At 44.5% G+C, this 22,669-nt stretch overlaps 1 protein-coding gene across 3 annotated transcripts in view; it reads left to right on the top strand.

The window, feature by feature from the left end:
- Window positions 1-22,669, top strand: part of LOC133385043 (transducin-like enhancer protein 1) — a 119,989-nt gene that overhangs the window by 94,283 nt on the left and 3,037 nt on the right. For all 3 annotated transcript variants that reach the window (XM_061627252.1, XM_061627262.1, XM_061627271.1), the window contains exons 15-16: window positions 2,702-2,951; window positions 5,168-5,415. In XM_061627252.1, the coding sequence (XP_061483236.1) occupies window positions 2,702-2,951; window positions 5,168-5,415 (498 nt within the window). The remainder of the gene's footprint in view (window positions 1-2,701; window positions 2,952-5,167; window positions 5,416-22,669) is intronic.

The following is a 22,669-nucleotide window of genomic DNA, read 5'->3' on the forward strand; positions in this document are numbered from 1 at the left end:
ATAAATAGACAAGATAAACTTTGAAAATCCTAGGTGCTGAGCTGATCTCCTTTCATTATTTGCCTTTGAAACAAGACTGACACTACGCCTGATCACCCCAAGGCAATGGGATGCCTTCTGTTACCCATAGCAACTTTCTGATGGCATATCCTTATCTGTGATAGATAAGTCTATTGAAAATTTCTGGTGTAAGAGTACAGATAATGCACCGTCTGCCACAGACTCATATTGACAGCAGGAGAGTTTTCAGCTTCAGTCTGAAAAGCTCGTTTCTTTCAGGCACACAAATCGAGATGTCACATTGAATTTATTTTGTAAATGGGATGCAGTGTCCTTACTGTGTATCCTCTTCTTAGAAGGGGGGAGATTTCCATTCCTCTCCCAAACAAATAACTGCAACTCCCTTCATGTCTCAGCTGGCTAGTGCTCTATTATTTCATACCTGAAGCAAGTTGTGCATTGCTTTTTGTTTGGGTTTATTTCAAAACCTTGTGTACTAGTTCTGTCTTTTCAGCAAAATGGCATTTCTGTACAGGCAGACAACAATTAGGATAGAATTGGCTGCTGTTTTTTAAAAAATTAATCAGCCTCTTAGGAACACACTCTTGTTTTCCATTCTGCTGCTATTGAAAGAATTCCCTCTGGACAACCTGTTTCCTGTTTCTTCACCACCTGACAACGTGCTAACAGAATCCAAGGCCCACAACTATTTAAAAAATAATCTAGCCCTTGTTAAAGGCTCCGGGTCTTTAAAATCCTAAGAGTGCTGTGGATGTTAATGATGTGTGCAAATATTAGAAGAATGGGGATCCTGCTGTGGAATTTATGCATGCTATTAACATCCAAACATACTATAAGTTGCTTTTGGAAAATAAACTTCTATAATACTCCCCTTGCTACTCCTTGTCATTTTCTATAGCAATCCTGTGCATATTTGTGCATGGTCAAACTTTCAAATAAGCATGCTGAGGATGAGTCTGGTAGTGACTTTGGGCAATTGTAAACTTACCTAAAAAGTTAGGTGTCCTCTTCTGCAATGAGGTGGGTTTTCTTGGGGAAAAGCAATTGGAATATGTCTAGTTTTCCTTTGGGGTGATTTTCTTTAGAACTGTTCAGTTTGCATTAGAAAATGTTTTGATGCCCTAGAGAGTTGTCTAATTTAGCATATTTATTTTATTCGTATTTAGTAAGCAAATCTGAAAACTTTGAAACTGCCCAACCTTGCTTAGTATGTTTTTTTGCAATTGGCATCCATTCATGGTTACTAATGAACTTAGCCTTTGCACATATGGGCTATAGTCTTGTTTCTGTCCTTCTGTCTAAGTGTATCTACTGGCTTGTTCAGCTGTTGCCTTCTTGAATTTCACACAAAGTAGTAATAAGTGTGATCCCACAGCATTCTAGGATGTGTGTATCTGGATGGTGAAAATGGCATGTGGTCGTGTTAATCTTCAGATAACAACCTTGGTCCAATAAACCATAGTTTATAAGTGTGATCCCACACACCATAGACTGAGAATGAGGTTGTGTTTATGTACTCCATTCTTGCCCCCTCCTCTCGCTCCCCTTTGTATGCCCAGCTTCGGTATTTCTAATGAGATTTATTTAGCCAATTTCCCATGGAAGCTATGGTTTAATCTCCAATAACTAACCAGAATCAGATCCAGCTTAGAATTAAGGCACCCAAGAGAAATGGAGGAGGGTGGTACAACACTCTCTGTCTAATAGACCACGGATAATAATTAAAGATAATAATAAGACTGAGATTGTTAGGCTTCAATGGGGCCAATGTGTCTTACTTGACCAGCTGGTTAAAAAGTCTTCAGGCATGAATGTTGAGAGGGAAACTAATTTTGTTTATATGTTGAGGCTGATAGGTCCCTGGCTGAGTTTCTTCTGTTTTTAAAAAAGGAGAGCAGACTGACTAAATTACATAATCAATATTTTAAACCCTACAGAGAATCTAGCAAATGGGAAACTAGCAGTAAGTGAAAGTGCAAGATGGATGAAGAGAGCACTTTATTTCCTTCTTTACTTCCCTTGGTTCATATGCGGTGTGCCTTGGGGCTTCTGGTGAAGTAAATGCATTGATTTCTCCATCAAATATCCATGCCTCAAGATAAACCAGCTAGCTTTGGCATTAGCTGTGAATCCCTGAATAGCCAAGTACTGTGTGTGTGGAGGGGGGTGTAGGTCCGTGGTATGTAGTATTTAAGAACTTGCTTTCATGTGAAGCCACTCTTCTAGCAATCTAATTATAAGAAATACCCATGTCCTTCACTGGACATGAAGAACATGAGGACATTTCCCCAGTTTTGCACTCAGTTTTACATTCAGGAATTGGTAGATGTGAACTCGGAGGGGAGAGACTAAAACTAAAATTTCACCTGAATTCACAGGGCAAATGCAACATTGCGTCAGAACTACAGTATGTCCGCATGGTCACTTTCCATGCCAGTGTCCCCCACCCAGGCCTGATGGCAGGGGCATGGGAAGAAACCATGTCACCCCCGCTGCACTAGTGCGTAACCTTCTTTAAACAAGAAACAAGAGTATCCTGTCCTGAGTGCCCCACAACATTTACCATATTGCTGCTTATAATATATGACCTGGCCCATAGTCATGATTTAGTAACTGAAATAGGCCAACTTTGTGACCTGTGGCTCCCCCCTCCCCGCCTTCTTCTTTTCATCCAAAACAGAGCATACTCATTTCACGTTACTGCAGATGGTCAGATGCAGCCAGTTCCTTTCCCTCCAGATGCTCTCATTGGACCAGGAATACCTCGGCATGCTCGCCAGATCAATACCTTGAACCATGGGGAAGTGGTGTGTGCAGTCACCATCAGCAACCCAACAAGGCATGTGTACACTGGTGGGAAGGGATGTGTCAAAGTCTGGGACATCAGCCAGCCTGGCAACAAAAGTCCTGTTTCTCAGCTGGATTGTCTGGTAAGTGAATATGACTGTTATGTAAAGTGGAATCCAGTATTAAAATCTAGGACCTGATGAATTTAGCTAAATAATTAGCTAATGTATCAATCACTTTTTGGTCAAAAAAGACCACCAAGAAAGAAAAAATAAATGTTTAAAATAATAAATAATCAAAACTAAACAACACAGCAGCAAAAAACTCTTGACAATGTCTCTTGCTTCCCTGGGTGGAGGATAGATGGGGTGTGTGAGTGTGTGCAGAAACTAGCCTACTGTGCGACAGCTAGGATGCTGACCGGGGCTAGTTTTCGTGCCCACACGACTCCCCTGTTACAGCAACTCCATTGGTTACCGATTTGCTTCCGGACCCAATTCAAAGTGCTGGTGTTGTCCTTTAAAGCCCTCCACGGCTTAGGCCCTGTCTATCTGTCTGATCGGTTGTCTGCTTATGAACCCCCCTGTCCCTTGAGATCCTCTAATGACTTCCTTCTTACGATTCCTTCAGTTTCACTAGTTCATTTATCAGGGACTAGAGATAAGGCGTTTTCCATTATCGCTCCTAGACTCTGGAATTTTTTACCTCTGGAGGTTCGGTCTGCCTCTTCGCTTCTGACATTTCGCCGCCTGGTCAAGACGTTTTTATTCCGGGTTGCGTTTAATTTGAATGAATAATAGAATTTCTTAATATTTGATTGTTATATTTGGCAATTTTAAGTATGGAGATTGTAATTTTTATTGTTGTAGTTGTGTATTTTATTTATATGTTTCATTAGGCTGTTCGTCGCTCTGAGTTTCTGGGAAAATAGAGTGGGCTATAAATGTTTTAAATAAATAAATAAATAAAATAAATGTTATATAACTTGCTGCGCCCACTTTTGCTGATGTCCCAGACTCAAAAACCTTGGATATTAGTTATTAAAGAGAGCCTCCTTGGCCAGCGAAGGCACACTGATATTGTCAAAATTATTTCTTTAGCAGTGCATTGCAACTTCTTAAAAATCAGAAACTTATCTTGGCTCTGGTTCTCTTTGCTAAACTTAGTCAGCAGTAAGATAGAAGAATTGTCCTCCATCACATTGAAAATGATGTAGAGAGCTATACTTCCAAGTGAGAACTTCACTGAATTTTCTTCACTGCAGACTCTGCTTAGATATGAACAGTAGAAGTCAGGACTGGCAGTGACTTGTGTTCTTTGGAATTTATAGGCTCAGTTCAGAGCTTCATAAGCCCTCATTTATAAGTTGGTGCCAAGTACTCCTTTCTCACCCCTTCCCTCCTCCTATTGTGCACCGACTTCAGCACAAAGATCCAGGTTGTATTACACTGCAGCTCCCAGACTGAACTGTGGCTTAATGTCAACTCACAAACCAAGAAAATAAGCCATGATGTGATCCTGGCTCATTTTCCTGGTTTGGGTTAACTGATAACAAGTCCGAGTTCCTTGACTTGGACATAACAGGGAGCTTTGACTTAATACAGAACAATTTCTTCATGCCAAAGCCACTGTAAGGTGGAAGGGCAAAAGGAGGAGCGCTCAGTCCTGATACTCATTCACAGTTCCATACTCCACTTCCTGTAACTTCCAGATTAGATTATTGCAATATACTGTACGTGGTGCTGCCCTTGGAGATGACTAGGAAACTTCAACTGGTCCAAATGCAGTGGCCATATTACTGCCTGGGGTTCCATTTAGAACTCACATAGCCCCTGTTTTAAAACAGCTGTGTTGGTTGCCAGTTCATTTTTGTGCTCATGCTAATGTTTAAAGCCATGAACAGCTTAGGTCCCAAATATCTGAAAGACCACTTCCTTCCCTACAGCTGCACTCGGGTGTTGTGATCATCAGAGGGGGCCCTCTTGATAGTTCTTCCACCCTCAGAAGCTCAGGGGCTGATTGGCTGGGAGAGAACATTATCTGTGGTTGCCCCTCAGTTGTGGAATTTAACCTCCTGGCCACAGATGCATCTGACATGTTCACTATATAGCTTTTGTCATATGCCAGAGATGTACCCCTTTACCCTGGAAGACTCTCTGCTTGTGATTGTAATTTGTTTTAAACTGTTTTTAAAGTTGTATCTTCATCATCATTATCATCATCATCACCCATGGTTAATGAAACCTTGAATGATTGTCCATATCAGGCCAACAGAGTTTAAAGTCTGGATACAGCATGAAAGATGTCATTGGCTATTGCTGAGAATGTGTTAATGTTACTGATGTTTGTACCTCTACAGAACAGAGACAACTACATTCGATCTTGTAAATTGCTCCCCGACGGATGCACCCTGATTGTTGGTGGGGAAGCCAGCACATTATCCATTTGGGACCTGGCAGCTCCAACTCCGCGTATAAAAGCAGAGCTGACTTCCTCCGCTCCCGCCTGCTATGCTCTCGCAATCAGCCCAGATTCCAAGGTCTGCTTCTCCTGCTGTAGCGACGGGAACATCGCAGTGTGGGATCTGCACAATCAAACATTGGTCAGGTTAGTTGCTGCTCTTCAGCCAATTTCTTTTTTGTATATATAATAGTATTAAACCTTCATGATGAAAGTTCTAGATTGCCTAAATTAATAGTTCAGAGTAGGGTTGCCACTGGGGCAAATCTGTCTGATTTTGCCCAGGAAATCAATAAACTTTGTCTGGATTTGGATACTAACTATTTTCATAGCCATTCAAGGAGGTATTGGTGCATTGGAATTGTCCTGAGGCAGTCAGGTGCCTTCTGTCCTGTCCCAGGAACTGTGCAAGAGCTTCTCCAAACACAACCCTGTGCCCATTTTGGCTGCAGCGGGATAGCATAGCCAAAGAGACGAGCCAGCATGGTGTGTCTTGCATTTATGCTTCATAAATGAGGGAAGACCTGGATGAAGTGGTTCTACCATCTCACTGGGTCCATAGAGGTCACCAGACTTAAAATTATAATTACCTCCAGTAATCTGGGGGCCATGCTTGAGGAGCCCTGTGTATGGCAATTAGCAGGCCAGGAAATTTCCAATTGCAAATCTCACCTTTCCTGTTTTCTCTGAACCTAGTTTGGCAATTTGTACATGTGCTTTGCTATTTTTCATGTGGATTCAGTTGACCGCCTTCTCCCTCAGCTGCTATCTTGTCTGGAAACATATCTGAAGAATACACAAATCTTCAGGCTGCCCTTTGCAGGGTTGTGTGGATGCTGCAATTCCATGAGAGCTCCAGAAAACTGTACAATTTGGATGTGGGTACAGAATTCAGCTTCCTGAGAATCTTAGTTTTCATTTGTTTAAAGAATAAGTTTCATAGTTGTGAAGGTATGCTTGAAAGTTTGGATAATGCACTCTGAAATCTCAGAAGCCAGACAGATGACTGAACAAGATTCCCAGCGGTTGAGGAGTATGGTTGACTCTCCCATGCCTATCAAAATAATTATGCAAACTAGCAAAAATGGTAGAATAAATCATGCAATGTTTTTTCATATCCATAATTTAAGAACATAAGAACATAAGAAGAGCCTGCTGGATCAGGCCAGTGGCCCATCTAGTCCAGCATCCTGTTCTCACAGTGGCCAACCAGGTGCCTGGGGGAAGCCTGCAAGCAGGACCCGAGTGCAAGAACACTCTCCCCTCCTGAGGCTTCCGGCAACTGGTTTTCAGAAGCATGCTGCCTCTGACTAGGGTGGCACAGCACAGCCATCACGGCTAGTAGCCATTGATAGCCCTGTCCTCCATGAATTTGTCTAATCTTCTTTTAAAGCCGTCCAAGCTGGTGGCCAATTTATACAGAACTGAGATTTACTTGGTGCAGAATTTAGATTACTCTTGACTTCAAATTTGTTTTAGTGCTAAGTGTGCAATGTCCTGCCCCTTCCATCCACTCCCTTTCCAAAATACGTTCTTCCAGTCTTTTGGAGCTTTCAGGTGTAGCTGACTTGCAAACAATAATTAGGTAGGATTGTGGCTAGCTGGCCATGTCCAGCCTCTCATTATGCAAAGGAATAACATTTTTTGGACAGCAGCATATAATGCTCACAAATGTTTGCAGTAGCATGCAAAAAGCTTAATCATGCATGTGGTGCTGCATGACTGGCCACATGCAGGGTGCAACTTCATGCAGGATTTTGAAATGGCTATCATGTTGCCAAATGTCACTGATTTAGGCCCGGTTCAGACAATGTTGATTTGTGACTACATGTAAGTAAACATATCCCTGCCTTCAAAAAAAATGCACTGGCTGCTAGCCATCTTTGCTTCCTCAAAACACAGCAGGTGTGCTCCGCAAGCCCTTCTGAAAATGCTGAGTGGCCAGAATATTAATAGCTCATTTTCAGGTTACCTGGTTACCCTCAATTGCTTTTGGCATAGCATGCATCAGGGGAAAAGTATAAAGAAAAACAAAATTCCTTTGGTATGTCTGCAAATAATGAGACTGAAGAATTTCCCATTGGATTTGCTTCCATCAGGGACAGCTGACAATGTTATAGTGAAATTGTGGTGCTTTTTTTGCATAATTAATCCCTGTTTTTATATGTAAATCATGAAGTGCTTATCCATTTATTTATTTATTAGATTTATATCCCACCCTTCCTCCAAGTAGGAGCCCAAGGTGGCAAACAAAAGCACTAAGAATACACTACAAGATCATAAAAACATACAAATGTTGGGGGGGGATAGCTAATACCACTGAAGACAGAAAGAAAATTCAAAGGGACCTTGATGGGCTGGAGCATTGGGCTGAAAACAACAGAATGAAATTCAACAGGGATAAATGCAAAGTTCTACACCTAGGAAAAAGAAACCAAATGCACAGTTATAAGATGGGGGATACTTGGCTCAGCAGTACGACATGTGAGAACGATCTTGGAATTGTCGTTGATCACAAGCTGAATATGAACCAACAGTGTGATGTGGCTGCAAAAAAGGCAAATGCTATATTAGGCTGCATTAACAGAAGTATAGTTTCCAAATCGCGTGAAGTATTAGTTCCCCACTATTCATCATCTGGTTAAGCCAGTTCTGGTCTCCGCATTTCAAGAAGGATGCAGACAAACTGGAACAGGTTCAGAGGAGGGCAACAAAGATGATCAGGGGACTGGAAACAAAGCCCTATGAGGAGAGACTGAAAGAACTGTCCATGTTTAGCCTGGAGAAGTGAAGACTGAGGGGAGATATGATAGCACTCTTCAAGTACATGAAAGGTTGTCACATAGAGGGCCGGGATCTCTTCTTGATTGTCCCAGAGTGCAGGTCACAGAATAATGGGCTCAGGTTGCAGAAAGCCAGGTTTCGACTGGACATCAGGAAAAGCTTCCTAACTGTTAGAGCCATGTGACAATGGAACCAATTATCTAGAGAGGTAGTGGGCTCTCCGACACTGGAGGCATTCAAGAGGCAGCTGGACAGCCATCTGTCAGGAATGCTTTGATTTGGATTCCTGCATTGAGCAGGGGGTTGGACTTGATGGCCTTATAGGCCCCTTCCAACTCTACTATTCTATGATTCTATGATGTTAAAATATATCACAACAAAACATCCTTAAAATCATATTAACACAAAGCATCCTTAAAAACATATTAAAACAAAATATCTTTAAAAACATTTTTTTTAAAAGATTTAAAAACATCTTAAAACAATTCCAACACAGATGCAGACTGGGATAAGGTCTCTACTTAAAAAGCTTGTTGAAAGAGGAAGGTCTTCAGTGTGCGCCAAAAAGAGATGGCGCCTGTCTAATATTTAAGGGGAGGGAATTCCAAAGGGTAGCTGTCACTACATTAAATGTGCGTTTCCTATGTTGTGCGGAATGGACCTCCTGATAAGATGGCATCTGCAGGAGGCCTTCACCTACAGAGTATAGTGATCAACAGAGTATATAAGGGGTAAGACAGTCTTTCAGGTGCCCTGATCCTAAGCTGTATAGGACTTTGTGCACCAAAACTAGAACCTTGAACTTAGCCTGGTAACTAATAGGTAGCCAGCACAATTCTTTCAGCAGTGGGGTAATATCCTGGTGATATCCTGCCCCAGTGAGCAGTCTCACTGCCACATTTTGCACCAGCTTCAACTTCCAGACCAACCTCAAGGAGAGCCCAACATAGAGCTCATTACAGTAATCAAGCCTAGAGGTTACCAGTGCGTGGACAACAGTGATCAGGCTATCCCGGTCCATAAATGGCCGCAGCTTTCTTACCAGCCAAAGCTGGTAGGAGGCACTGAGGTCATCTGGGCCTCTAGCAACAAAGATGGATCCAGGAGCACCCCCAGACTACTGACCTGCTCTTTCAGAGGGAGTATGACCCCATCCAAAGCAGGCAACTGACCAATTATCTGAACTCAGGAACCACCAACCCACAGCACCTCCATCTTGCTAGGATTCAGACTCGGTTTGTTGGCCCTCATCCAGACAGCGGTCCAGGGCTTGCACGGCCTCTCCCACGTCAGATGTTACACAGAAATAGAGCTGGGTATTGTCAGAGTACTGCTGATACCTCACCCAAATCTCCTGATGACCGCTCCAAGGGCTTCACATAGATGTTAAACAGCATGGGACACAATATGGTACCCTGCGGCACCCTACAGCAAAATTGCCACGGGGCCGAAAGACAATCACCCAATAAAAATGACCTTGGAGATAGGATCGTAACCACTGTAAAACAGTGCCTCCAATACCCATCTCACCAAGTCGGCCCAGAAGAATACCATGGTCAGTGGTATCAAAAGCCACGAAGAGACAAAGTAAGAGTAACAGGGTCACACTCCCCCTGACCTTTTCCCATTAAAGGTCATCCATCAGGGTGACCAAGGCCGATTCAGTCCCATAGGCAGGCCTGAACGCAGACAAATGGGTCAAGATCAGAGCTTTGAAAAGTTACTTTTTTGAACTATAACTCCCATCAGCCCCAGCCAGCATGGCCACTGGATTAGGCTGATGGAGTTGTAGCTCAAAAAAGTAACTTTTCCAAGCTCTGATCAAGATAATCTGTTTCATCCAACAGTACATGCACCAACCCTCTCAATCACCTTCCCTAAAAAGGGGGGTATTTGTGATCATGTGGTAGTTGTCACAAACCAATTTACATTCTGCATCCATACTTCTACCATACTTCAGCACCTCTTCATCTTCTAGTGAGTTTCTTCAGGTTGGGTTCCTCTGCCATGACCCATCTGACCTCTTTTAAGTCCTCTGCCACTTTCTTAATCTGGTATGCTTAACCCTATCTACCTATTTCCATCTACTGCTTCACTACCCCTATCCTTTCTTTTTTTCTCCTCCATGGCATATGTATCCTGTTCTATATTCCTAAGGACAACACAAAACACTTATCTGCTTCAGCACTGCCAGTTAGCTTCATTCCTGCTTTGTACTCCTGAAACATTCCCATTGTACTGTTTGGCTATCCAATCTCCTTTTTTCATAGGATATGTTGAGAATTTAAAATGACCTCTTTTTAAATTCATCTAAATAAGATAGGAAACATACATTAGAGTATTGTCTTAAAGATTTCTCTTTGGCCATAAGAAATGGATCCTTCCTTGAGTTAATAAAATTATACATGTTGGGAGCTATACTTTAATACAGCTCTGATCTACTTTAAGAAGTGCATGTAACTCCAATTAGCTGTATGCTGGTGGCATCTGCTAAAAGCTGAGCCCAAGCCATCTTTCAGCGCTGTCATTTCTACTCCATTTCAGAATTCCTTCAGAAGCTCTATGCCAGTTGCTCTGTTGTGTGTTCAAGGATATAAGTCTTACGTTGTCCAGTTGGATGTCTTTGAAAAGGCTTGAGCATTTTTGCTGTAGGTGGAAGCCAACTAGCATAAACTTGGTGGTTTGCAGCTTCAGTCTCTTGGCATCAAATATCTTGTGTTATAGTAGCCATTTTTTAAAAAAATACTAAATTGGTTATACTAATTTTGGGTTATCCCTAAGCTATTGGAAACCAAGTTACAAATGCACAAGACAGCTCTTAAATCTTTCACTTAACCAAAGGATCAATAAACATTAGAAATTAGCTCATTAATATTGTGTGTTCTTCTTTTCCTGGTGCATTTTTGGCAGCTGACCAGATACTCCCCTCCCCTCCCCTCCCCAGGTTCAGTGACTTTTCTTTTTGCAGATAGACTCATAACACTTACAGGTTTGGAAGGTAGGAAGTGTGATTAACATAATGTCCACATAAGTAATTTCCTTTCAAGCCTTCAAGATTAAAGAATAAATGTGTTGGTACACCTTGATGTGAATGTCTTGGCAAGGCAGTCACTTTTAACAGCCCAAAATAGCTTTGTAATATAACTGTTTGGTGGACCACAAGACCAACTTTTCATACATTGCAACACAATTGGCAGCAGCCCACAATAAATCTCAGCAAGCACAGCTGACATTTGCACCTGTCTTGGTACTAATGAGTAGCTATTTAAAGCATCAAAGTTTGGCCACTTAGCGTTTCTGGACACTTACAGTCTGAATGACTCATCTTAATTACAAACAGGGCTGTGTGAACATTGTACTTAAAGGAAATATAAAAATTTTGTTCCAAAGTAGTCCACAATTCAAGTAAATCCAAATTCTGCCACCCGTATCATTTTTTATACAACTCAAGCAGTTTTGCATGCCTGAAACAGGCGGTGGTGAGACTGCTCCTAAAGAAACCCTCCTTGGACCCTGAAAATCTTGACAACTATAGACCGGTAGCAAATGTTCCGTTCCTGGGCAAGGTTTTAGACCGTGTGGTCGCTCACCAGGTCCAGGCGCTCTTGGATGAAACTGATTATCTGGATCCATGTCAATCGGGCTTTCGGCCGGGGTTTGGTACAGAAACAGCCTTGGTTGCCCTGTATGATGACCTCTGTCAGGAGAAAGACAGAGGGAGTGTAACTCTGTTGGTTCTCCTTGATCTCTCAGCGGCTTTTGATACCATCGACCATGGTATCCTTCTGGGGCGACTTGCGGACTTGGGAGTTGGAGGCACTGCTTGGCAGTGGCTGTGCTCCTACCTCAAGAATCGTCTCCAGAAGGTGGTGCTTGGGGAGCATTACTCGAGTCCCTGGGTACTCCAATATGGGGTCCTACAGGGTTCAGTTCTGTCCCCCATGCTCTTTAATATCTATATGAAGCCGCTGGGTGAGGTCATTAGGAGATTTGGAGTGCGTTTCCAGCAATATGCTGATGATACGCAGCTCTACTTCTCCTTTTCATCTTCTTCAGGTGAGGCTGTTAATGTACTAAACCACTGCCTGGCCGCGATAATGGACTGGATGAGAGCTAATAAACTGAGACTCAATCCTGACAAGACTGAGATGCTGTTGGTGGGGGGGCTCTCTGCCCAGATGGTTGATGTCCGACCTGCCCTAGATGGGGTTACACTCCCCCTAAAGGAGCAGGTCCGTAGTTTGGGGGTCTTATTAGATCCGCTCCTGTCACTGGAGGCTCAAGTAGCCTCGGTGGCACGGAATGCGTTCTACCAGCTTCGGCTGGTAGCCCAACTACGACCCTATCTGGATAAGGAGAACCTTGCCACAGTTATCCATGCTCTGGTAACCTCTAGATTGGACTACTGTAATGCACTCTACGTAGGGTTACCTCTGAAGACGGTTCGGAAACTTCAGCTGGTGCAGAATGCTGCGGCCAGAGTTCTTACTGGGACAAAAAAATTTGATCATATAACACCTGTCCTGGCCCAGCTGCACTGGCTACCAATATGTTTCCGGGCCAGATTCAAAGTGTTGGTTCTTACCTATAAAGCCCTTAACGGCATCGGACCGCAATACCTGGCGGAACGCCTCTCCCGCTATGTACCTACCCGGTCGCTGCGCTCGACATCGAAGGCCCTTCTCCGTGTCCCAACACATAGGGAGGCACGGAGAATGATAACTAGAGCTAGGGCCTTCTCAGTGGTGGCCCCCGAACTATGGAACGCCCTCCCTGATGAGATACGCCTGGCGCCTTCTTTGTTATCTTTTCGGCGCCAGGTAAAGACCTACCTCTTCACCCAGGCATTTTAAAAAAAATTTAAAATTTGAATTTAAAATTGAAAAATTTTAATTATGTTTTATTGTGTATTGTATTTACATCCACTTGTATTTTAACCTGTTTTATTATGCTGTACACCGCCCTGGGAGCTTATTGCTATAGGGCGGTCTAAAAATGTAATAAAATAAATAAAAATAAATAAAATTGCATGCTCCACTTTACTTAATTTTGTTCTGTTTTGGCTAGCAATAGAGAAGGGTGGAAGGAAAAGCTTTCCCGTCAATTTATTGTGCAACAAAGGACAGAGTTTATTGAAAAATACATATACCAATGGCTCATTGGGAGAGAGGCTCGCAAGAACCAACTCTGAAAATCAGCAATGCATAGTTTTATAAAATGATTACACGTCATCAAAGATACACCTTTATTCCCATATTTAGCATTCCTCCCACCCCTTAGGGTGGTCACTAGGCACGTTCTGACTCCGCCAATCCATGTGTCAAAGTGGAAAACACCTGCTGTCCTAAAATGCATTTCTAACCTTTCTAAAACACATATCAGTTCATCTTTTTCTTTACAACATCCATAAGTGAAATGCTTCTGCTGCTGGAGCTAACCTCAACTTCCCTATTTCATCCCTTGTATTTAGTTTCACTTTTAGGCAGAGCTTGATTCCATACAGAAGAGAGGCTTTATTAAATTATAACTCATGGAAGCAAACCAAAGGCCTAATCAATTCACTTCTTTAGAGGCCCAGTGGTCCAAGAACCACAATGGGATAAGTGGGGTCAGAAATCTCTCTACAGAAGGGAAACAGGGCTTTTCAGGGCACTAAAACCGTAAGTCTTGACTTCCAGGAAATTGTGATGAACTGAATATCTGGCATCTAAAAATGTAATTAATCATTCTCTTCATCACACATTTATACTGTTATTTCACTGTTGTTTTTCTAAAAAAAAAGAATGTTTATACTATATGGATAATGATTCTGTGCCCGCCTCCAATTGCTGCTTGTGTTTAATGCAGTCACAGCTTTGCAGAGCACACTTATAACCCTATTGAGATAGTGTGTAATCCATGGAGTCTGGTGGGAGTGCCACATGAGAAGTGTTCTGTCCTGTACTTTGTGCTAAAGAGCAGCACATTTGGCTTGATATCTACATTTGCGTTCTTTAGCATTGCTGACCTCAGTCCATAATTTTGCACCAAATGGTTTTGGGGCTTATTTCTTTCATGTGCTAATTGTATAGTGGGCTAGACCTTTTCAATAAGGCAACATTGTCGTCAAACAATGAGACTTGTTTACTGGAAGGATAAATCATCACATTGGGCAAACACTTTATAAATATTTCTTTTGTGAATAGAGAAAAGAGTTGGGAAAAGAAACCTATTCAGGACTCACATTTGCATGGTCAGACATGTGACACTTGCAGATTTGAATTTTAAGATATAAGTCGATAAAAGCAATGTCTGAAATGGCATCCAATGGTGGCTTTGTAGTTCTTTCTGCTTGAACCCCCTGTCTTAGCCCAGCTCAATCTTGATGTGCCAGTGTGTTGGAAGGCAGAGCTGGGGTCCCAATCCCGGGGAGCTGGATCCCGGAGAGTTGGGAGAAGAGTATTCGGATGGATGGCAGAGGGAAGGGGGAGGAACTTCCCCCCTTTGGAGCGAAGACGAAACAGAGGAACTGCCAGTGATAAGGTCGCTTAGCAACGGGGAGCCTGAGCCCTCCCTGGACATTCTCACACCTCCCCCTCTTTCAGGCTCAGAGCAAGAGGGGGAAGAGGGAGGGCTGCTCACAGCCGAAAAGCGGGGAGGCAGTTTACCATCAGCCCCTCCCCTATCCCCCATCCTGGAATCGGAAACTTCAGAAGAGGAGGGGGTGATGCTTCCCCCCTCACCGCGCACACACAGACAGCTGAAAAGACAGGAGAGAAGGGGGGGAAGGCGGGCAGTACCTGAGGGGCAGTTAAGGAGGAGCAAAAGATTGCGCGCCCGTTTGGCCCTTTCTTAAAGAACAGGCGGGAAGAAGTCCCTTGCTCTGTCAACTTTCTCCCAATGCCGCAGGACCTGTATCCCTGTATTGCTTCATGAGAAAATGCAGTCTTTGTTTGGACATTACCGTAATAAAACACGAATTAACTACAGCCGTTGGTCTGGTTCCTGAGTCACATCCTGGGCCTGACAGCTTGACAGAGCCACCTAAATCACCCTCAACGCTCTCTTCACTTGACTGGGACAAGATGTCAAAGGGAGCAGTGGGGGGGACGAACCCCACTTCTGAGACGGAAGAAGTGGAACTCTTGAGGACTAAGGCAGCTGATTTGCAGACGGATGTTCAAGCCCTGCTAGCAGCAGTCAAGGCGCTGAAGACGGATAATCAAACCTTGAAGGCCACGATAGACCAGATGCGAACAGCCCCTCCAGCTGCCGTAGTAAAGGTTCCCATTGGATTGCCCCCAAAATACGCGGGACAAAGTGATCAGTTGGCAACCTTTGTGGCTCAATGTGAGTTATATCTGGATGTCAGGCACACGGAATTCCCAGACAATGGGGCTAAAGTAGCTTTCGTGATTAGCCTCCTGGAGGGAGAAGCTGCAAAATGGGTGACTCCGTATCTCGTGAGAAAGGATACTGTCTTAGGAAGGTACAGAGGATTTATACAGGAGATGACCAAGATGTTTCAAGACCCGCAAAGGGCTGAAACAGTAGCGCGGCAACTAGGCGCTCTGAAGCAAGCTAAAGGGACTGTTTCCGAGTACACTAACGCTTTTAAAATTCTGTCCCAGGAAACTGGTTACAATGACGCCGCCCTGATGTTTATGTACCGGAGTGGATTAAATGCTGAAATCCTGGATGAGTTGGCCAGGACCTCCCCCACCCGCTGACCTACCAGGGCTCATCCGGCTATGCCTACAGATAGATCACCGGATGGAAGGAAGGCGCCTGGAAAGGAAGCAGGAGATCCCGAGATACTCAGCCTCGGCATCCCGCAACAAGACCCTTCCCACTGCAGGGATGGCAGGTAATGCAACTGAGGGACAGGGAGGGGCTAGGCCAAGACTGTCGGAAGAAGAAAAGGAAAGACGATGCCGGGAACGTTTATGCTTTTATTGTTCAAAGCCGGGCCATGTGGCCAGAGACTGTGGACTGAAAGGGGGGAAAGCCGAGCCGTCGGGAAACTAGAACACCCAGTCCACGTGCAGGCCGGTGGACTGGGGGCAGCGTTGTATAAAGGCCCCCCAATGACCCAACCTCCCTCAAAGGGGGTGTTGGTCTTGCCTATTCGGATTACAACTTCCAGAGGAGTGGTGTTTAATTCCACTGCCTTAATTGACAGTGGAGCCTCCACAAATTTTATTGATGCAAAGTTAGTCAAGCGTCATGGAATTTCCCGGTGGAAACTGGACGCTCCCCTAGCTGTGGAGACTATCGATGGGAGACCCCTGAAGTCAGGAGGGGTGACACAAGCCACGGAGGAAGTGAAACTTCAAATCCCTGGGCACGAAGAGTTCATTTCGCTATATGTGTCAGATCTCTTGAACTTTGAGATGATTCTGGGAATGCCCTGGCTAGCAAAGCATGAACCCAAAATAAGTTGGAAGGAGGCAGTGGTGTGGTTCACCTCACAGTATTGCCAGGAGAACTGTCAACCTGAAGGAATCAAGAACACCCTAGCGGGGGCAGTGCAAGAGATCAAGCAAGTGACCCTGCCGCCAAAGTATGAAGAATTTAAAGATGTGTTTGATGAAAAAGAGGCAGAGACTTTACCCCCCCCACCGCCCTTACGACTGTACGATTGACCTAGTGCCAGGAGCCAGCATCCCATCAGGGAGAATCTACTCTCTCACAGAGAATGAGAAGGAGGCCCTGAAGGAATTCCTGGATAAAAACCTGAGGCGAGGATTCATACGCCCCTCACAATCCCCTGCTGGAGCGCCACTATTGTTTGTGAAAAAGAAGGGGGGGAACTCAGACCCTGTAACGACTATCGCGCATTGAACCAGATCACCATCCCCAACAGCTACCTGCTGCCCCTGATCTCACAGTTGCTGGACCGACTGCGCTCTGCAAAAATCTTCACGAAGTTGGATTTGAGAGGAGCGTACAATCTGATCAGAATGAAGGAGGGAGATGAATGGAAAACAGGATTCTTGACCGCTTACGGACAGTATGAATACCTGGTCATGCCGTTCAGGCTTTGTGGAAGTCCAGGAATTTTTCAAAAATTCATGAATGACGTGTTTAGAGACTTGTTGGACACGTATGTAATCTGTTACTTAGATGGTATCCTGGTGTTCTCAAAGAACCAGGAAGACCACGACCAGCATGTGAAGACGGTGTTGAAGAGACTGAGAGAAAATCACCTGTATGCTAAATTAGAGAAATGTGGATTTGATCTCAAGTCTCTAGACTTCCTTGGATATCGAATCTCAGTGGAAGGCGTGGAGATGGACCCAGGGAAAGTAAGCTGCATATTGGGCTGGGGCCAACCTGTCACCAAAAAGGATGTACAACGGTTTTTGGGGTTTGCCAATTATTACAGAACGTTCATTCCAGGGTTTTCCAAATTAACAGCTCCTCTGACTGACTGTTTAAGGGGGAAGAAGAAGTTTCAACGGACAGAGAACGCCACTGAGGCCTTTGAGGAGCTGAAGAGAAGGTTTGCTACTGAGCCCATTCTGCGCTTTGCTGATCCGAACCGCCCTTTCGTAGTGGAAGCAGATGCTTCAGATTTTGCCATCGGGGGGGTCCTGCTACAATTAGACCAAGAAGGGAAGGAGCTGCACCCCTGTGCGTACTTCTCTCGGAAGTTAAAGCCTGCAGAGAAGAACTACACAGTTTGTGAGAAGGAGCTGCTGGCCATCAAGGACTCTTTTGAAAACTGGAGACAATACCTAGAGGGGACCTCTCATCGAATTGAAGTACGCTCCGACCACAAGAATCTTGAAAGCCTCCAAACCGCCAGAAAGCTGAACCAGAGACAGATAAGATGGTCCCAGTTCTTCACTAGGTTTAACTTCCAGATTACTTACCATGTCCAAGCCAAAAACCAGAGAGCGGATGCCTTATCCAGACAGCCACAATACAAAGAAAGTGAATCCGAGGACCAGCCTCAGTACGTAATCCCGCCAGAGAAATTAACGTTGGGAGTATGCCAGCCTTCATGGGAAGAGGAACTCAAAAAGGCACAACAAGAAGATGCAGACATGCTAAAATATCAGCAGGAGACGGGACAAGGTCAAGACTCAGAAGTAACCTTTCACTGGAGAAATGGACTGTTATGGTTCAAAACCGCCAGATATGTACCAGAAGGGGAATTAAGGCTCAGAATCCTATGCCAGTGTCATGATTCCATCACAGCGGGACACTTTGGGATTTACAAGACCATTCAGAACGTGGCCAAGGACTTCTGGTGGCCTAAAATGCGTCGGGATATTGAGAGTTATGTAAAGTCCTGCTCTGTCTGTCTGCGGACAAAAACACAAACAGGGACACCAGCAGGACTGTTACAACCGTTGCCTGTCCCACACGAACCCTGGAAGGACCTCTCCATGGATTTTATAACTGATCTACCCAAGTCCCAAGGAATGACAGCCATCTTAGTAGTGGTGGATCTACTTACCAAAATGGCACACTTTCTTCCTTGTGCAGGGGCCTTAGAGGCTAAAGAAACGGCCAAGTTATTCATCAAAGAAGTCTACCGGCTGCATGGATTGCCAAACAGCGTAGTCTCAGACCGAGGAACTCAGTTCACAGCCAAATTTTGGAGAGCAATGTGGAAACAGTTGCAGACGGAATTAAAACTCTCCTCCGCCCATCACCCCCAGACAGATGGGCAGACGGAATGCTTGAACGCCGTTTTGGAAAGATATTTACGAAGTTATGTGTCCTATCAACAGACTGACTGGGTATCATATTTGCATTTTGCAGAGTTCGCCTACAACAATTCTCTGCACTCCAGCACTCAACAAACCCCGTTCTTCGCTAATTATGGATTCCATCCTAAAGTCTTTCCAAGCAGCTCAGAAGGAATGCTGGTACCGGCAGCTGAGAACTTCCTTAAGGAATTGCAAGCGGCGCAACAGACACTGAAACAGCAGTTAAACGAAGCCAAAACGGAGTACAAGCGAGTTGCTGACCTGCACAGGAAGGAGGGCCCCCCCCTTCAACCGGGAGACCAGGTATGGCTGTCCACCCGCTTCCTCCAGATCCCGGGCAAATGTAGAAAATTACAAGACAAGAGGGTGGGTCCTTTCGAAATAGAAACTCAAATCAATCCCGTGGCGTACCGACTGAAGCTGCCTGACACGTTTAAAATACATCCTGTGTTCCATCGATCCCTCTTAACGAAAGCCGCCCCTCTCAGTGAGTTATGGCCAGAGGAACCTCCCGGAGCTCCACTCCTGGTAAATGAGCAGCTTGAGTTTGAAGTTGAGGAGATCTTAGATTCCAGGATCAGACGCCACAAGCTGCAGTACTTGATTCACTGGAAAGGCTATGGGGTGGCTGACAGATCATGGGAAGATGCAGCTGATGTGCATGCTCCAGAATTGGTAAAACTTTTCCATCAACGTTTTCCCCACCGTCCCAAGCCAGACAAGGGGAGGGGGGCACAGCCTGGGAGGGGGGATGGTGTCGGAAGGCAGAGCTGGGGTCCCAATCCCGGGGAGCTGGATCCCGGAGAGTTGGGAGAAGAGTATTCGGATGGATGGCAGAGGGAAGGGGGAGGAACTTCCCCCCTTTGGAGCGAAGACGAAACAGAGGAACTGCCAGTGATAAGGTCGCTTAGCAACGGGGAGCCTGAGCCCTCCCTGGACATTCTCACGCCTCCCCCTCTTTCAGGCTCAGAGCAAGAGGGGAAAGAGGGAGGGCTGCTCACAGCCAAAAAGCGGGGAGGCAGTTTACCATCAGCCCCTCCCCTATCCCCCATCCTGGAATCGGAAACTTCAGAAGAGGAGGGGGTGATGCTTCCCCCCTCACCGCGCACACGCAGACAGCTGAAAAGACAGGAGAGAAGGGGGGGAAGGCGGGCAGTACCTGAGGGGCAGTTAAGGAGGAGCGAAAGATTGCGCGCCCGTTTGGCCCCTTCTTAAAGAACAGGCGGGAAGAAGTCCCTTGCTCTGTCAACTTTCTCCCAATGCCGCAGGACCTGTATCCCTGTATTGCTTCATGAGAAAACGCAGTCTTTGTTTGGACATTACCGTAATAAAACACGAATTAACTACAACCGTTGGTCTGGTTCCTGAGTCACATCCTGGGCCTGGCACAGTGCCATGCATGACACACACACACACATACACACACACACATACACACACACACACACACATACACACACTGTGTAGGAGGAAGCAACTAAGTACTGTGCCAAGTTAGTGGCATAGATGATGGCTCACTTCATGCAAGAGACAAATAAGCATGGATGTATGAATTCTGTTGAGGAGCTTTCTTGCACAATCAGCCAAAGTAATGGCTGGATTGTCGGCTCTGGATATGGAACAGCTGGATTTTTAAATATATGTATCTATGTATGTATTTTGAAAAATCTAGCCTGCCCTTCATTGTTACCAATCTCCAGGTGGGGGTATATATAAAAGTTAAACATAAAGAATCAGATCTAATCTATATATCCATGGGAGCAGCTAAAACACTGTGGTTAAAGCAACAATCTTTACAACTGCAGAGGAGATCTCATACTTCTAGCCTGAAGCTACAATATAACAACCAGCAAAAGCGTGAGCACATAAATACATTTTCATTTAATAATAATAATAATAATAATAATAATAATAAATTTAATTTTTGTGTCGCCTATCTGGCCGAAACCACTCTAGGCGACGTACATTAAATTCAACAATACATAATAATACAATACATAATAAAATACAATGCAGTCAACAATAACCATTTTAAAAAGCGGCAGTACAGGGCCATCAATAGACAATTTTAAAACAATATAAAGAAATTAGCCCACCCCGGGGACCCCAAAGGCCTGTCCAAAGAACCATGTTTTTAAGGCTCGGCGAAATGTATCTAGGGAAGGGGCATGGCGAAGATCGAACGGGAGGGAGTTCCAGAGAGTGGGGGCCGCCACTGAGAATGCCCTCTCTCTAGTCCCCACCAACCTAGCTGTTTTCGTTGGTGGGACGGAGAGAAGGCCCTGTGTGGCTGATCTGGTCGGGCGACTTAGTTGGTGGTACTGGAGGTGCTCCTTCAGGTAAACTGGGCCGAGACCGTATAGGGATTTAAAGGTTAAGACCAACACCTTGAATTGGGCCTGGAAAACAACTGGAAGCCAATGACATCAAAAGGAATATTTCTTTAACATTTTTTACCTATTCTTCATTGCAAATGCAATTCCAGAGAGAATTACAATTTAAAATACAACTTCATGTATGCAATACAACCGAGATGGGACACCTGTTGCCCTCCACATATTGTTGGATTCTGATACCCATCAGCCCTTGCCAGTGTGGCCAATGATTGGAAGGAATGGGAGTTGTAGTGCACCAATTTGTGAAGAGCCACAGGTTTCCCATCCCTCCAATACAATCAGGTAAACAACAAAGCAAATAAGTTGCAACCATGCAGTAAAAATCCACATCCATCATGGCTCTAAACCTCAAACCTGGGTGAATAGCTAAATCTTCTTTTGGTGCTAAAATCTCAGTAGAGACAATGCCAGTCATATCTCAAGAGGAGAGGGAGCTCTAAAGCTAGAGCACCACCACAGAAAAGCCTCTTCGCTGCATTACCACATAATGAGCTTTAGCTAGAGGTGCCACTGCCAAGAAAGGGAACCAGCTTCTCTCTTCAGAGAGTGTCAGTGCACCTCTGAGGTGAGGACGTTCCACAGACAAGGCACCACCATAGAAAAGGCCCTCTTTCATGTCACATGTAACATACTGTATTTCATCTGATGAGGAATTTTAAGAGCCTCCTCTGAAGATCCTAACACATGTTAAGGTTGATAATGGGGTTTAAGGTGGTGCTCCTTCAAGTATATAGGGCTGTATAAGTAATCACATGTCTGTATTAGACAGAGAGAAAGCTTGCCTTAAACTGGCTCACCTGCCACTTATCTGAGCAGAGGAGGCAAAATAATTCCAGTTCTGATTGCAGGTTTCTACAATAAAGGGCTTCTGCCTACCCTCTTGTTAGATGGCTCATGACTGGAACAGCTGAGGTCTTGCCAGGTTTCCTGAGCAATAGGTATTGGTTGCCAATTTGTTGTGGTTCACGTCTTGCCCTTGCTGGTGTTACTAAAAGTAGGAGAAAATAAAAAGAGTGCACGAACTGATAACTTCTTGAATTTTCAGACCAATGACTCCAGACGTGCCATGTTGATTCATAGCATGTCCCCTGGTAGTCATTCTTCCCCTTCCTCTTCTGCTATTAAGGCAAGAAGCAAAAGCTAATTGCTGATGGAAAAAGGCAGGCGCCTTGGAACACTCCGGTTTAGGGATTAAGGAAGGCTGGAGCTGACTCTTTGTTACTGAGAACAGGGATTTCTAAACGCTGAGATTTAAAATGTAAAACATTGTTGAATAATGATGACAGCTCATGACCTGTTCGCTACCAAGGGCATTGTTTTGCAGGCTCAGCCAATGCAAGTAGAAAGCTTAGGTTTTTGGATTCCTTCCTGCATGTGTTTATGTAGCTGAATCTTTTAAGTATTTTTTATGTTCTTGATTCACAGCTTAAACAAAGCCTATAAATAACTGGCTACCTCTGTTGAGGCAATTTGTCCTTTGTCCTTTGAGTTAAGCGTAGTAATCTGTTAAGCTTTTCT

The sequence above is a fragment of the Rhineura floridana genome, chromosome 1, assembly GCF_030035675.1.
Source record: "Rhineura floridana isolate rRhiFlo1 chromosome 1, rRhiFlo1.hap2, whole genome shotgun sequence".
NCBI classification, from domain to species: domain Eukaryota; kingdom Metazoa; phylum Chordata; class Lepidosauria; order Squamata; family Rhineuridae; genus Rhineura; species Rhineura floridana.